The sequence below is a fragment of the Sorex fumeus genome, unplaced genomic scaffold (genome assembly GCF_029834395.1).
Source record: "Sorex fumeus unplaced genomic scaffold, SorFum_2.1 ptg000034l, whole genome shotgun sequence".
NCBI classification, from domain to species: domain Eukaryota; kingdom Metazoa; phylum Chordata; class Mammalia; order Eulipotyphla; family Soricidae; genus Sorex; species Sorex fumeus.
Window position 1 is genome coordinate 30,461,477 of NW_026606091.1, and position 16,202 is coordinate 30,477,678.

The 16,202-nt window shown below is 51.5% G+C and overlaps 2 protein-coding genes across 2 annotated transcripts in view; both read right to left on the minus strand.

Annotated features, from left to right (window-relative positions):
- LOC130026625 (polypeptide N-acetylgalactosaminyltransferase 12-like) overlaps positions 1-868 on the minus strand; it is a 58,106-nt gene extending 57,238 nt beyond the window's left edge. Inside the window, exons 1-3 of the mRNA XM_056117459.1 lie at positions 865-868; positions 431-513; positions 224-304 (exon numbers count right to left, since the gene is read on the minus strand). Of these exons, the coding sequence (XP_055973434.1) occupies positions 224-304; positions 431-513; positions 865-868 (168 nt within the window). The remainder of the gene's footprint in view (positions 1-223; positions 305-430; positions 514-864) is intronic.
- A 384-nt stretch (positions 869-1,252) lies between these two features.
- The window catches only part of LOC130026626 (polypeptide N-acetylgalactosaminyltransferase 12-like), a 165,668-nt gene continuing 150,718 nt past the window's right edge, over positions 1,253-16,202 (minus strand). Inside the window, exon 12 of the mRNA XM_056117460.1 lies at positions 1,253-1,276. Within this exon, the coding sequence (XP_055973435.1) occupies positions 1,253-1,276 (24 nt within the window). The remainder of the gene's footprint in view (positions 1,277-16,202) is intronic.

A 16,202-nucleotide genomic window follows, 5' to 3' on the forward strand; every position in this document is an offset into this window, starting at 1 on the left:
GGAGGTGGGAGGCTATGGGGTAGGATAAGGGATGGAGGCAGGGAGAGATCCCATGTCTAGGCAGGTGCTGTCTAGGCATTGGACCCGGGAGTAAGTAACTGAGCCCTGCATCTCCTGGCTGGGATCTGGACGGTCCTCGCGCCTGTCCTCACTGCCAATGTCCTGCCCCCAGGACGATACAATGCAGTAGACAACTGCAATCCAACAGGATGTGCATGCCCACCGCCACCTGGGTTCCAAGGCTGAGCAGCTGCACCAGGCGGTTCTGCAGGAGAAGCTGCTCCTGGTCCAGCTGCTGCAGCACCTGTCAACGGAGCAGGCCCAGGTAGAGGCAGACCGTGGAGAGGGCGGGGAGGCCCAGGGGTAAGAGGGGCACCGGAACAGGGAGTCCCGCAGCCTCCCTGCCTCCTCCCCTAGTACCTTCACCTACAGGGGCCCTAGGTCCGGGACTTCCTGTCTCAGGCCCTGCTGAATTCACACAGGAGCCCTGGAAAACCGTGAGGGTTGGGGTTCCTAGGAGGGAGAAACCAGGTTTGGGAGTCAGGGGGTGGGGCTGCCTGGGAGGCGGGGCCAGGCGGGCCCCACCCCTGGTCACTGCACCCTCCGCGGTTGGCTGAGACCCAGCGGCCGCCTGACAACCCATCAAGAGGGAAAACACACTGGGGTGGAGAGGGAGATGCTGGAGGTGTGTGAGACCACGAAGACTGCAGCTGGAGGCGATGGTGAAGGAGGGGAAAAGCCGACCCTGAAGTCAGTGAAGGAAAAATTTAAAACTCGGAGGGGTTCAGGTGAGCCAGACCCAGGTCTCGTCCCAGGGCCCTTCCCCAGCCCATCTGACGCTCTTCCCTACACCCTTGGCCTTACCCATGACCTCCGGGCCCTCCGTGTCACAGAGACCCTGGCCTCATGGCCCCCTGTCCCTGGGCGGGGCCTGTCTTGCTTCTTCTCTGGCCCCGCCCCCAGCAGCACCTCCCCCACCCAGGAAGGTGCACCCCACCCAGCTGCAGCTCCTGCTGCATTTCTTCCGAGTTTTCATGCACTGCCCCATGCTCTCGAGGCCAGGGCTCTCTGGATGTGCCCAGCTCACTGGAACACATCAATGTCTGCATTGTATGCGCTGTTCCGCAGAGGGGCCAGCAAGCACCCCCAGCCCCTCACTGGGCAGCCTCCGTGCCTCCCTCCCCAACCCCTCCCCCCCACCTCCCATTGTCCAAATAGGGCTCACAGGCTCACGTGGGACCTTCCACTGGCCTCACCAGCCCATTTCCCCGGCAGGCTGGAAAATGCAGCCTTAGAGGGGTGGAACGGCTTTACCCTTGGAATTCAGCCCTACCCCCCCGCCATACCCCCCTGCCCCCGCAGTCGCAGATCTGCCAGTTTTGCTTTTTCTCCACGTTTCTCCACCGGACCCTTCAGGCTTGGGATAAAAAACCCCACCGAAGGGGTTTGGGAGGGCTGGGGAGGACGTTCAGTTCAGAGAATTCCTGAGCCTCAACCCCAGCTGGCAAGCAAAAAGTGGGCTCTGACATTCACTAACTCGACCAAGCCCTCCCTTCAGAGGAAGAGAGGTGACCAGTGTGGAGGTATCGAGGAGGAGTGTCTCGGGGAGAGCATGCCCCAGGGTTCCTTCCCGCTCAGAAGAGGCTTCCAGGGTTCCCCTTCACATTCTCTACCAACCCTTTTTCCAAAGGACCGCCCCCCCCAGATGGGGGCTATGTTGGCAGCATGGCCTCAGGGCACCCTACTGTCTTTCTTTTTTTTTCCTCCATGTTGCTCTTCTTCAGAATGAATGATTTTGTTGTTGTTGTTGTTGTCTCCAAATGAATGATTTATTTTGTTGCTGTTAATTTTTTTTAAATTTCTGGGGCACACTCAGCAGTGCTCAGTGGTTGCTCCTGCCTCTGAACTCAGGGATCTATCTCCCTTGGAGGGCTCAGGAGACTATTTGAGGTGTCAGGGTGCATTGGGAGTGTGAGCATCAGGTGTGTGAGGCGTGCACAGGAGGAAGAGTGAACAGGCAGCCCCTTGAGCAAGGCACAGGTGGCAGGGCAGAGCTAAGGGCTGGGAGCTGAGGCTAAACCGAGAACCTTCTCGTTCTTGCAGTGGTCAGTGTGGCCATGACCGCTGGCCCCATGTGCTCTCCAGGCCTTCCACTCACTGGGTCTGCTACCCTCCTCCTGCCCAACGCTTTACCTGCCTGGACCCCAAAGATGTGTTTTTCTGTTTGTAAACTGCACCAGGAAGGAACCAAGCCCTGTTTGCCTTGAAATGGGCAGATCTAGAGACAGGCAGGGAAGATTGGTCACTGTGGACCGTTTTCTTTCCAGGTGCAAGAATTCAGCTCCCTTGTTCAGGGAGGTCCTGGCTATGGACTCAGAAAGATTCCCTGGGCAGCCCTATAGTGTCCTGTCCTGCAGTGCATTGAGGATGCAGTCCTGGCAGCAGAAACCCAAGGGCCTGATGCACGTCTCTACTCCTACTCTTGGAAGAAAGCACATTTAGAAATAAGGACTCACCAGTGTACCCCCCAAAAATCCCCCTCTTCCCACAACAACCAAACAGCACTGAATTCAGCCTCAAAAATGGACTCCACAGAAAGAAAGGGACAGACATAGAAAGATTGCACTCATCTGGGGAACATAAAGTAACAGAATAGGAGACTAACACCCAAGAATAGCTGAGATAGGTACCAGGAGGTTTAGGTACCAGCCACACACGTTAGGGGAAAAGGCAGCTCAGATAGAGAAGGGAGCACCAAATAAAGGGTGTTGGGAGGATCCTCCCAGGATGGGAGATGCATGCTGAAAGTAGACTATAGACAGAACATGATTGCCACTCAATGCCTCTTTTGCAAACCACAGCACCCAAAAGGAGAGAGAGACCAAGAGGGAATGCCCTGCCACAGAGGCAGGGTGGGATGGGGGAGATGGGGGGTGGGAGGGATACTGGGATCAGTGGTGGTGGAGAATGGGCACTGGTGGAGGGATGGGTACTCGATCGTTGTATAACTGAAACCCAAGCACAAAAATGTGTAAGTCTACAACTGTACCTCATGGTGTTTCACTAATAAAAATTAAAAAAAATTAATTCCACAACAACAACCAAAAAAAAAAAAACAAAAAACAAAATTGGACTCCGGGGAAGAGGAAGGAGTTGAACCTCTTTGTTCCTGAGACAGGGCCCCAGGCTCCAGGAATCCTGACAGAGACACTTGGGCTCCTGGCACAGACTGGGGACAAAGATCTCTCTCTGAGGCCTGTGAATGGTCATTGTGCCTCTGACCTCCAGCTGCTGCTGTCCTGCTGGTCAGGCTGAAAACAATTCACCCCAAGCTTCCCCATTCAGCGGTGACAGCAATGAGTTTCAGTGGGCATGAGCGGCTACCAAATGCCTGGATGGCGCAATATCGTGGACTGTTATATAAAACCCCATCAAACTTTTGCAGCTGGACAGATCATCCACGCTGCCACCTTTCTGCCCTGAGAAGAGTCCGCACCCCCTCCCACCGTGTCTTTCAGGAAGTGCAGGATGACATCTATGACTGTCCATGGGCAGTCTCCTGTGACTGTGGAGGCTCAGGCACAAAATTTCCAAAAGTGGGCTAGTGTTGAGTCAGGACTGGAAGAAAGAAGCCCTTCACGCACCCCCTCCCCTGCCTCAGGAATGGACTGAGGTCCCTGCACCCTCACGGCTCTTACAGTCGCGGGTGTCATGCGACTTATGTTAAGACTCACCACACTTATGTGAAGAAGGAACAGGGGCTCTGGGGAGTGTTGGCAGACCTGCTTGGTATCCCGCTGAACAGTCAGCTTTGCTTTGGCCGTGTCCCAGGAGCTGCCTATCAACACAGGGCAGGAGTATGAAGATCCCACACGGGCCTCACTGGGTCTCTGCTGTTTCCTAGCCTGGGACTAGTTCTCTGTCACACCTACAGTGTGGGGTCCCTGCCAGACAGACTCTGGAATTGATCTCCGTATGTAGAGTCGAGGGTATTGATAGGTCTAGGATATTGACTCCCAAGTTCCAGGTAAGGCCCATATGTTTCCTTTGGCTTTTGACATGTGGCTCAGTGAGGACATTGGGAATTTTGGGGTGTGAAGCTGTGTGGACATGAGGGTCCAGACCAGACTGCCAGTGAAATGCTAGTTTTTCTCTCCTTTATGGCCTTGGTATGCTTTTGGCTCATGGCAATGTCTTGTTTGTTGAGACCCCTACACAGACACTGCTCGATGCTGGTGTCATGGTTCGGTCCTGATCTCATCCTGGACATTCATCTTACTAACTTAAGCTTCAGTTTCCCAATGATTGTCCTTGATTCCTCACAGTCACAGTCCTCCCGTTGTTCATCGATTTGCTCGAGCGGGCCCAGTAACGTCTCCATCGTGAGACTTATTGTTACTGTATTTGGCATGTTGAATACATCACGGGTAGCTTGCCAGGCTTTGCTATGTGGGCGAGATACTCTCGGTAGCTGGCCGGCCTCTCCGAGAGGGGCGGAGGAATCGAAATCAGGTCGGCCATGTTGGCTGCGTGCAAGGCAAACGCCCTACCGCTGTGCTATGGCTCCAGCCCCCTTGATTCCTAACAACCCCAAACGTGCATCATGTGGAGGGCTTTGGATGGACCTGGGACAGGTGCCAGGCAACCCTGAGTTGGACAAGGGAAGGCCTAAGGGCCCACATGTAATGTGGTACAGAGCACAGCATGGGACAGACTTTGACCAAAACAATGGTCAAGGACCCGTTGGGGTTGGTGAGCAAAATGAAACTGACCCAGGATTGGGGTCTGGGGTAGGAGGAGATGACATGTGCCCAGGAAAAGCCAACAGATCTGACCAATGCCTGACTTTACAGGAGCCATTGAACTCAATTTGAAGTGACAGATTAAAGGAATCTGTGATTCTCTTGCTGAGCGTATGCAAGATGACAGGCCACATTGATGAGAAGCAAATTTCACCATTGCTGTAAATGTTTAACATAAAGGAGGTGAGGAAACAGAAACATCTGCATTAGCAACTTGTCACGGTGTCCAACTGTAGAACCGTGGGTCTTCTGGCAGGGAGAGCTGGAGGCTGGACACCAGACCTTAGTCTCAGGCCTTAGTCATCCATATCCTTAGTCTTCTTACACGGCACCAGCCTGTCCTTCATGACCATCATCTCGAGTTCCATAGAGGTCATGGTCTCACAAACCTCCACTATGTTCACCTCCAACTCCGTGTTCTTCGACACTGGATTGACTATGGCGCACTCCAGGGTCTCAGCCGAGCAAGGAAGGTGGAGGCATCTCAGGGGTCCCGCCTGGCTCCACCTCCCATATAGCCCCACCTCCAGATCCCCATCAGGCACTTCTCCCTCCTAGAGACCCACCGCACCACTCACCCTCTTCAGGGTACCCTTGGAATTCCAGCAAGGCCTGGGGCTCCGTTGCTCCTGATTTCAGGACTGAGAATCCCCTAAAGATGAAGGCACCAGGTGAGTAGGCAGGTCTAGGGCCTGATGCGCCTTCCTGTCCCTGAGCCCCTGCCCACCCCCTCACCTGGGTTTCCCTCAGCTCCCTGAAGGTGGCCTCCAGCAGGGCCTGCTGCTTGGTTAGCACCTGCTGCAGGTGGTCCATGAGCGGCTTGTGCCTCAGGACCTTCTCGACCTTGGAGTCCAGGTGAGTGGGACATCCAGGTGTGGGGTTGCAGCTGTGTGCTGCTTTTGATACCAGCAGAAGAATTCCAGGCTGCAGGCACTGCACCTTCTGGTCTTGCATGCACATCTCTGTCATGAGACAGGGCCGAAGGCTGTCCAGATCCCACCACAACATTCAGGGCCCAGACACTCACACACAGGCCCAAGGAAAACAGCACATGGGGTAACCTGTCCCCTGTACATTCCCTGGGGGTCTTTCTCCAAAGGCCTAAGAGATGGGGCCTACCCCTACCTCGACCCAGCAGCCTCCCCGCTACTAGGACCCTCTCTGTGCAGTGAGGGCCAATCCACACCCCCAAAACCCCTCTAGCCTCTTCTAGAATTTGATATATTATAGTGGGTGGCATCCTGGCTTGTCCTTCCTCCCACCACCCCTGGCAGGCTCCTACCCTCACAGTGGGTCTCCCCTGGCACCTTCTGTCATTTCTCCATATCCACCTTGTCCTGATTCACTCCCCTTGCAGCCGATCCGGAGGTGGCTCTGCAGTAGCACCTGCTCCTCCTCCTGCTCATTCTCAAAGACGACACTGGTCAGAGGCCACATCCTACTGCGGGAGGCCGAGATCCTAGTCCTATTGCTGCCGCGGACACTCACCTGTTTGTCCTGCAGTCCCAACTGTGGGCGCAAGGCTGGGAGTGAGGACAGGCAGCCAGGGCATCCTGCTCTTGGTCCAGGGATGTGGAGTTCAAGCATCGACTCCCAGGTCCAAGGCTGGCAGCGCCTGGGCAATCTGTCCCCTGCACAGGCCCCCATGGTCTTGCTCCAGGGGCCTAAGAGATGAGACCTCCCTTGACTGGGGACCCTGTCTCCTGTCCTGTGCTCAGAGATCACCCCTAATGGTGCTCAAGGATCCATACGAGGTGCCAGGAATCAGCCCATGATAGAAGTATGCAAGCAGACACCTCACCACCTGTTCTAGCTTTTGATATATTATAGTTCCTTGTTTTTTTGCTTCTTTGGTTTTGGAACCACAGGAGGGATTAGTCCCAGCCATGCTCAAGGGACTCTATGGGACGCCAGAGATTGAAGTCAGATAACCCAAGTGCCCTTCCTGCTCTACTATCTCCGGGCCTCTTTTATCTTTTTCAAAATAAAAATTTTAACTTTCCGTTGATTTTTCTACACTGCATCCTGAAAGGAATACCAGTTTACAATGGTGCGTGTGAAATTCCCAAATGCTCCAGTGAGTCCCACTGCAATCAGAACCACCCCTCTAACTCTCCCCCGCTCTCTTTTTGCTATACTTGGACATTTTTGGAGGGACATACCCAGTGTTGCTCAGGCCTCACTCCTGGCTCTGTACTCAGGGACGACTCCTGGGGGGGTTTCAGGGATCATATGGGGTGCCCGGGTTCACATCTGAATTGGCTGGTCCACAAGGCAAATGCCCTTCCCTCTGGATCACCCCTCCAATCCTGCAAGATAGTTTTCTTGAAAAAAACTTACTCAGTAAGATGTGAAGGGAGGACGTGTTCAAAAGAGCATGTGGGCTGAAAGAGTTGACCACTCCCCCTAACTTTTAAAGGCCAGTAACTGCCTGTACCTGTCAATCATAAACTGCCAGTCAGGAAGGTCCCTTGGGCCTGTCCCTCACCCCCATCTCTGTACCCCGAGAGGCCTCTGCAGGTCCCCTGCAGCATTTTCCCACTTCCATATCTAATGCAAATGAAATTTGTTTGCCATTTATAAATGCCCATACAGAGTGTCCCCTTAAAGTCAATGAAATAATCATTTTTACAAAAGAGATTAAGTAATGACATGTAGAATGGTGCTCAAAGCAGGACACATTTGAACCACTGATCTACTCATCATGGACTGTCTCCAAACTCAAGTCCAACATCACATTTCCACAATTCTATAAAGATCCCAGTGCCTCAGCTGAGCTCTGGATTTCACCTCAGAAAATGTACTACACATCTAATTCTATAAATCCAAATATAAGCCATTCTCCTATTAAATTCTATTTTCATTGAATCGATGTGAGATAGACCCTTACAAACCTGTTCATGATTAGGCTTCAGTCATCATTGTTCACCCATCCCTCCACCAGTGTACATTTCCCACCTCCAAAGTTTCCAGTTTCCCTCCCATCACCCGCCCACCCACCTCTCCACCCAGGCCAGCCTTTTTTTAAAAATTTTTATTAGTGAAACACCATAAGGTACAGTTATAGACTTACAAATTTTTATGTTTGGATTTCAGTTATACAGTGATCGAGACCCATCCCTCCACCAGTGTCCATTCTCCACCACCACGGATCCCAGTATCCCTCCCACCCCCCATTCCCTCCATCCCACTCTGGCTCTGTGGCAGGGCATTCCCTTTTGTTCTCTCTCTCCTTTTGGGTGCTGTGGTTTGCAAAAGAGGCATTGAGTGGCATTCATGTTTGGTCTATAGTCTACTTTCAGCATGCTTCTCCCATCCAGGCAGGACCCTCCCAACACCCTTTACTTGGTGCTCCCTTCCCTATCTGAGCTGCCTTTTCCTCCAGCATGTGTAGCTGACCTCCAAGCCATGGAGCAAACCTCCTGGTACTTATCGAGACTATTCTTGGCTGTTAGTCTCCTATTTTGTTACTTTATATTCTACAGATGAATGCAGTCTTTCTATGTCTGTCCCTCTCTTTCTGACTCATTTCACTTAGCATGGTACTTTCCATGTAGTACCTCTTGTATGTAAATTTCATGAATTCATCCTTTCTAACAGCTGCTTAGTATTCCATTGTGTAGATGTACCAAAGTTTCTTTAACTGTTGCCTACTGACCAAGTAAAAGAATGCTTGATTTTTCATTCCCCCTTTGTCCTGCTCAAAGCTGGGCAACTTCCCAGGTTTCCAGGCTTTCAGGGATTCCCCACAAAAACCCAAGCAAGGCTGCTACCAATGCGGACAGCCAGGCCATTTCAAAAAGGAATGTCCCAACAACCCCTTGCGGAAGTAGGGGGGATCACCTGGGCTATGTCCCAGATGCAGGAGAGGCAATCACTGGGCAGCCGAGTGTCGCTCCCCACCGGATAACTTAGGCAATCCACTGCCTCAGGGAAACGGCGGGAGGGGCCTGCCTCGGGCCCTGCAAGCCTTCAGGCAGTAGGCCTATCAGACAACGGGTCAAAGTATCAGCCCGCTCCCGATAGCTTCCCTCCCTCTCTCAGGGGCTCCTCAATTCCCAGCTCAGGTCTAGACCTTTATGCCTCTGTCCCGGCGGTATTGACACCACCTATGGGAATTGAAAGTTTGGAGACGGGGGTCTATGGCCCCCTACCACCCGGAACCACTGGCCTCATTCTAGGGTCAGAAAAGGCTCTCCTGCAAGGATTGCAGATATACCCAGGATCTATCACAGAGAGCTACATAGGACAAATTCATGTCTTGGCAGATTCCCCCCGTGGCATTGTGACAATAGAAAAGGGACAGCTGATTGCACGCCTGCTCCTCCCACCGACGTGGCAAGGCCCCACCTCGACGTTCTCGGTCCAGGGTCAGACAAACGGAGACTGCTCAGATAATCCAGCCCAAATATTTTGGATTGCCCATATGGCTTCCCGACCACGCTATGCGCTAAGAATCAACTCAAAGGAATTCTCTGGGCTATTAGATACTGGGGCGGATGTCTCAGTCATATCCAGTAAATATTGGCCTGCCAACTGGCCTGCCACAATGGCTACAGCCGTTTTGCAAGGACTTGGCCAATTCCGACCCAGCCGTAGCACCCAAGTATTGACCCGGGAGGACGCCGAGGGCCATAAGGGCCAGTTCTAGCCTTATATTGTCCCAGACCTCCCCACCAATCTTTGGGGACGAGATATACTCTCAGCTATTGGCGCGGTTCTGGTTACATCACCCAGTCACTCGCAGACATCGCCAGTCTCCTTTAAGACCTTAGCCCATATCAGTAGTGACTGCCCATCCTCCAGGCAGGAAAATCCCGTGACTTTAATGCCCATTGAGGAACTGGAAGAAACTAGCCCTTTTTAATCGGGGCCACTGTAGAGCGGCCTCCCACCCCAATTACCTGGAAATCAGATGATCCAGTCTGGGTGGAGCAGTGGCCCCTACCTAAAGAGAAATTACAGGCCGCACATGCCTTAGTGTCTGAGCAATTAGAAAAGGGGCACATTACCCCATCCACATCTCCCTAGAATACCCCAATCTTTGTTATAAGGAAAAGGACAGGCGGGTGGAGATTATTGCAAGATCTCAGAGCAGTCAATGCCACCATGCATCCAATGGGGGCCCTGCAGCCAGGGCTCCCCCATCCCTCCGCTATACCAAAGTCCTGGCAATTGTTAGTGATAGATCTTAAAGACTGTTTTTTCAATATTCCATTAGCTCCTAAAGATTGTCAAAGATTTGCCTTCTCTCTACCTTCCCCCAATTTTCAGGAGCCCTATCAGCGCTAGCAATGGGTAGTCCTTCCCCAGGGCATGACTAATAGTCCCACTATGTGTCAGATATATGTTGCAGCGGTTTTAGCGCCAGTCCAGGCTCGTTTCCCCAATGCACTTTTGATTCATTATATGGATGACATCTTAGCCGCCTGCCCCACCAAAGACCTTTTACTTCAACTCTATGATCATGTCCGGGTCGCCCTGGAATCAGCAGGCCTTGTAATCTCCCCGGACAAGGTACAGCTCTCCCACCCATACAGATATTTAGGATACACCATAAACAAGGTGGGAATAGTGCCTCAAAAAATACAGTTTGCCACCTCTCATTTAAAGACTCTACACCAGTGGCAACAGTTTTTGGGAGAACTCCAATGGCTCCGACCATCCTTCTCCCTGCCCACGGGAGAGCTCAAACCTCTTTTTGAACTATTGAAGGGGGATTCTGACCCCTCCTCACCTTGTCAATTGACCCCAGAGGCACAATTGGCTCTTAGAAAAGCAGAGCATGCCTTAGAAGAAATGCAAATACACCATATTGATTACAATCTACCACTACACTTTATAGTGCTTGCTTCAGAGTTTGCCCCAACTGGAGTTTTCTGGCGGATTGGTCCATTATACTGGGTCCACCTCTCAGCTTCCCCCACCCGAACGGTGATTCCCTATCCCACCTTAGTTTCTCAATTACTCTGGAAGGCCAGAACCATAGGGTGTGCACTCTTTGCTAAGGATATGGACATATTGGTCGTTCCCTATTCCAAAGACATGATTAATAATCTGATGCAATATGATGATTCCTGGTGCCTTTTTGTCTGCTCCTTTAAAGGCCAAATTACACAGGCATATCCCAGACATAAACTCCTGCAAAGCTTCAGGATTTGCCCTATTATCTTCCCTCGAATCATAAAGACCATCCCCCTTCCAGGTGCACGGACCCTCTTTACTGATGGCTCTAAGAGCAGTCGAGCCGTAGTGGTTGATGGGCAGGATGTTCAAGCCATACAGCTTGCTGAGACCTCGGCGCAATTTGCAGAAGTAACTGCTGTATTATTGGCCTTGCAGACATTCCATAATGAGCCCCTCAATATTTACACTGATAGTGTGTATGTTGCTAATATCTTCCCCTGATTAGAAACAGCACCCCACATAGGTGAGGGCTTGAAAATTTTATCTCAATTACAAACATTGCAACTGTTGATTTGGGCCAGAAAGGACCCCCTCTTTGTGGGTCATATTAGAGGACACTCTGGCCTCCCGGGACCCCTTGCAGAAGGCAATGAACGAGCAGATAAAGCTACCCGCTTAATAATGACATCCCTAGAATATGATAAGGCCATGCAGCTACATAAAAAATTCCACCTTAATGCCCAGTCTCTTCGTTTTCATACGGGTTGTTCCAAAGCTGAGGCTCTCTCCATAAGCACTGTCTGTCCCGCTTGCGCTCCTTATATACATTCCCCATCCCTGGGAGTCAATCCTAGAGGACTGAGAGCAAATGATATTTGGCAAATGGATGTGACCCACACTAACTCATTGGGTAACCGGCATTATCTCCATGTCTCGATAGACACACACTCGGGCATGATTTTTGCCTCACTGCATGCCGGGGAAAAAACGAAACATGTTATAGATCACCTTACTGCTGCTTTCTCATATATGGGAAATCCCAGGCAAATTAAAACTGACAATGGACCGGCCTATACAAGCCGCGCTTTTCATTCCTTTTGTGAAACCTGGGATATTACACATACAACAGGCATTCCCTATAACCCCCAAGGACAGGCTATCATAGAGCGAGCGCACTGACATCTCAAAACTTACATTTCTAAAACAAAAGAGGGTGAGATCTACCAAGGCTGTCAAGGGCCACAAGCGCTCCTATCCGCAACCTTATTCATTTTAAATTTTTTGCTCCTCGATGATTCAGGCCGCAGTGCAGCCCAACGTCACTTTGCTACTCCGGCTCCCCTTAAAGCAATGGTGAAATGGAAGGATCTGTCCTCAGGAACCTGGCAACCACCGGCAGCAATCCTTGCCAGAGTCAGAGGCGCAGTCTGTGTATATCCAACTAATACAGAAAAACCCATTTGGGTGCCGGAACGCCTGGTCAGGCCAATACATGAGCCCCCCGATCATTTGTCCCCCACAGCTGGGAAAAATAATGAAACTCACCTCAAGGGTACTTAGCCCTGAGACGAATTTCCTTCTCTTTTTTTCCACAGGAACCAAATGACCACAATGACGCTTGTCACCTGGACCCTCGCTATATTATTAATGAAGGACCCTACCAAAACTCATGCCAATCGACACCAACCATTCAAGCAGACCTGGGTCATAAGGAGTGGAGAGGACTATGAGGTTTGGAGTACCACAGGTGCCCCTCTTTTCTGAGCAATGCTCCATTCTGGTCAAGCCACACTGGGTACTGCCTGGTTTGGCAGCACCCCTTAATCAGTGCTTCCCTGACTTATATTTTTCCCTGGAAGACGCCTACCCCTTTCAGGATGGTTTTGAAAGGCCCGGGGCCAGAGCCTCTATGAGAGGCAATGGCTTTTTCACCTGCCCCGGGTTCCGGACAGGCCAATGGAGGAGAACCTGCGGTGGCCCTGAATCTTACTATTGTGCCAGCTGGTCTTGCGTAGATTCTAACGATGGCTATTGGAAATGGTCGGTTGACCACGACCTGGTTAATATTTCTTATGCTGTGCCACTGAGATATGGCTCATATTCTGTACAATACCACCCCCAAATGCTTCTGGTCAAAATCTCCTTCACTGATAAGGGAAGGTCGGAGACCCGATGGGTCAACCACCTGAATTGGGGACTTATGTGGTATAGCAGGCCAGGGCATGGGGTTATCCTGCAGATCCTCTTGAAAATTGAGCCCGTGCAGCAGATTCCGCTAGGCCCTAACCAGGCACTTGAGGCTCCAAAACCCCCTCTTAAGCTCACCATTACTACCATGGCTGGCCCTAAGACGACACCACCTCCTGTTACAGCCGGCCTATCCATCCCAAAACCCAGTTTTGGCCCAATCATTAACCCCCTCAGGAGTCTTATCGAAGCCACATATCAGACTCTGAATGCTACTGCCCCAAACCTGACTGAAGCCCCACGCCACCGTTTTATGAGGCTATGGGTATTAACGCCTCATACAATGTTAATTACAGAGCCCCAGGAGAGTGGAAGGCCCACCCCCAGGGACTAACCATGACCCAAATTAGCGGTCAAGGGACATGTGTAGGTACAGTCCCTCAAAACAAGAAGGAGTTGTGTGCACAGAATGCGGAGTCCCAGGGATGGAGTAACTCCGCCTGGATCTCACCAAAAATGGGAGCTTGGTGGGCCTGTTCATGTTCAGGATTAACGCCCCACTTGGCAGGCTCAGTATTTAATGCCTCCCAAGAATTTTGTCTTATGGTTATTGTTGTCCCAAAAATTATATACCACCCTGCTGAGGTACTCCTTGACTATTGGTCCAATTCCCCTGATGTCCTGCGTAGGAACCGCAGGGAACCCATATCCGCACTAACCATCGCCACTCTGTTTGGCATAGGCCTGGCAGGTGCCGGCACTGGCATCGCTGCTCTGGTAACCCAACATTCTGGTCTATCTTCTCTAAGAGCAGCTATTGATGAGGACCTGGACCGAATAGAAAAATCTATTAGCCATCTTGAAAACTCCTTGACCTCCCTGTCGGAAGTAGTCTTGCAAAATAGGAGGGGGCTCGACTTGCTCTTCCTTAAAAATGGAGGGCTGTGTGCAGTGCTGGGAGAAGAGTGCTGCTTTTACGCCGACCACACGGGGGTAGTCGAGATTCCATGGCTAAGCTGTGTGAAGACCTGGAATGGCGTAAGAAGGAGAGAGAGGCTCAGGAAGGGTGGTTTAAGTCATGGTTTAATCAATCCCCCTGGTTCACCACCCTGATATCTACTATAGCAGGCCCTCTGATCATACTATTACTGATGCTTACATTCGGGCCCTGCATCCTGAGTCGACTTGTCTCATTTGTCAGAGACCAGATTGGCAGGGTTGATCGGCAAATCACTCAAATTCACTTTATGCAACTGAGAGAAACTAGCAAAGAGCAGCCCTATTCAGAAAGGTATTTCTAATGGGCCTGGGAAGCCTCTTCCTTTATCTGTTGCAGTGACTTGATCCCGTGGCCGGTACCGGAAAATGCGGGAGGAGGAGTGCAGACCGGACCTGTACAGAACCCCTCCGATCACTGAACGAAGAGATCCCCATCACCCCTCTACCCTACCTCTGCCCCTCTTTTCTGAGCCATGCTCCATTCTGGTCAAGCCACACTGGGTCCTGCCTGGTTTGGCAGAAATGTCATCAATCCTCCCCTGTGCCTCCTCGTGGTTAAGGAAGGATGCCCTTGCCCAGGATACCCAATGACGGGCAACTTCTGTCACCGCCGCGCACACCTAAGACAGGGGCTAAAGCATTCTCCCCAATGACGGGTACCACGGCGGGGCGACGGACGACCTAAGACAGGGGTCCTGGCGTGCCATAATTGGAAAAAGGGGGTGAGATGTTGCCTACTGACCAAGTAAAAGAATGCTTGATTTTTCATTCCCCCTTTGTCCTGCTCAAAGCTGGGCAACTTCCCAGTATAGGAGGTTTCAGTTTGGGGGACACCTGCCTGCCAGGACACTCCTACAGAAGATGAAGGTCCGAGGCCACCTGGGAACACTAAGCTGGCCTGGTTTCTCATCTTCACAATGGCCAGGCCTGGGTAACCTTGCCATGACATGACAGGTAAAATACTCATAGTATTATATGTTTGTCTCCTGGGTGGCTCACCACAGTTTTGGAAGAACAGAGTGGGGGTCTGGTGTTCTTTGGGAGGTCAGGAACTGTGCTCAAGGGCCGCTACATTTTCTAAGCTGCCGGAGGTCAGAGCTGGCACATGTCCAGCACTCCCCTTACACGGCCACCTTTATGCCCTAAGAGAAGTCTTCCACCTGCCCCGTGACTTTCAGGAAGTACAAGATGACATGTATTTCCTAGCCCCTGGGGAAGTAACTTGTGACCCTGGGGGCTCAGGCACCAAATTTCCAACTGTTGGCTAGTGTTGGGTGAGGACTAGAAGGAAGAAGCCCTCCACGTGCTCCTTCCCCTGCCCCAGGAACAGACCCTTTTGCAAGGTCCCTGAATCCCATGGCTCTCACAGCGGCAGGTGTCATGCCCTAGACTCACCACACTCAGGAAGACACAGGGATACCAGAGAGTGTTGGCAGAAGAGGGGACCTGCTTGGTATCCCACTGAGCAGTCAGCCTTGCCCTGGCCATGTCCCAGGAGCTGCCTGTCAGCGCAGTGCGGAGTGTGAGGATCCCATGCGGGCCTCCTCGGGTCTCTGCTGTTTCCTAGCCTGTGACTATTTCTCTCTTGCATCTACAATGTGGGGTCCCCGCCAAAATGACTCTGGAATCTTTATGTGGGGTTGAGGGCATTGATTGGTCTAGGATGTTGACTCCCAAGTTCCAGGTAAAGCCCATATGTTTCCTTTGGTATTTGGCATGTGGTTCAGTGAGGATGTTGGGAATTTTCTACTGTGAAACTATGTAGACAGAAGGGCATCATTTCCCAGACCAGACTACCAGTGAAATGTTAGTTTTTCTCTCCTTGATGACCTTGGTATTCTCTTGGGCTCCTGGCAAAGAGACCCCGACACAGACACTGCTTGATGCTTGATGCAGTCACAGGTGGGTCGTGATCTCATCCTGGACATTCATCTTACTAAAGCTTCAGTTTCCCAGTGATTGTCCTTGATTCAAACATTCTCAAATGTGCTTCACGTGGAGGGCCTTGGATGGACCTCGGACAGGTGCCAGGTGACCCTGATTTGGACAAGGGAAGGCCTAAGGTCCCACATATGATATGGTCCAGAGTACAGCATGGGACAGTCTCTGGCCAAAAGAATTGTCAAGGAACCCTTGAGTCTGGGATAGACAAAATAAAACTGGCCCCAGGTTTGGAGTCTGGGGAGTAGGAGCAGATGACATGGGCCAGGAAAAGCCAACAGATCTGACCTTTCATGCCTGACTTTACATTGAACTAAATTTGAAGTGGCAGATTAAAGGAATCTGTAATTCTCTTACTGAGCTTAT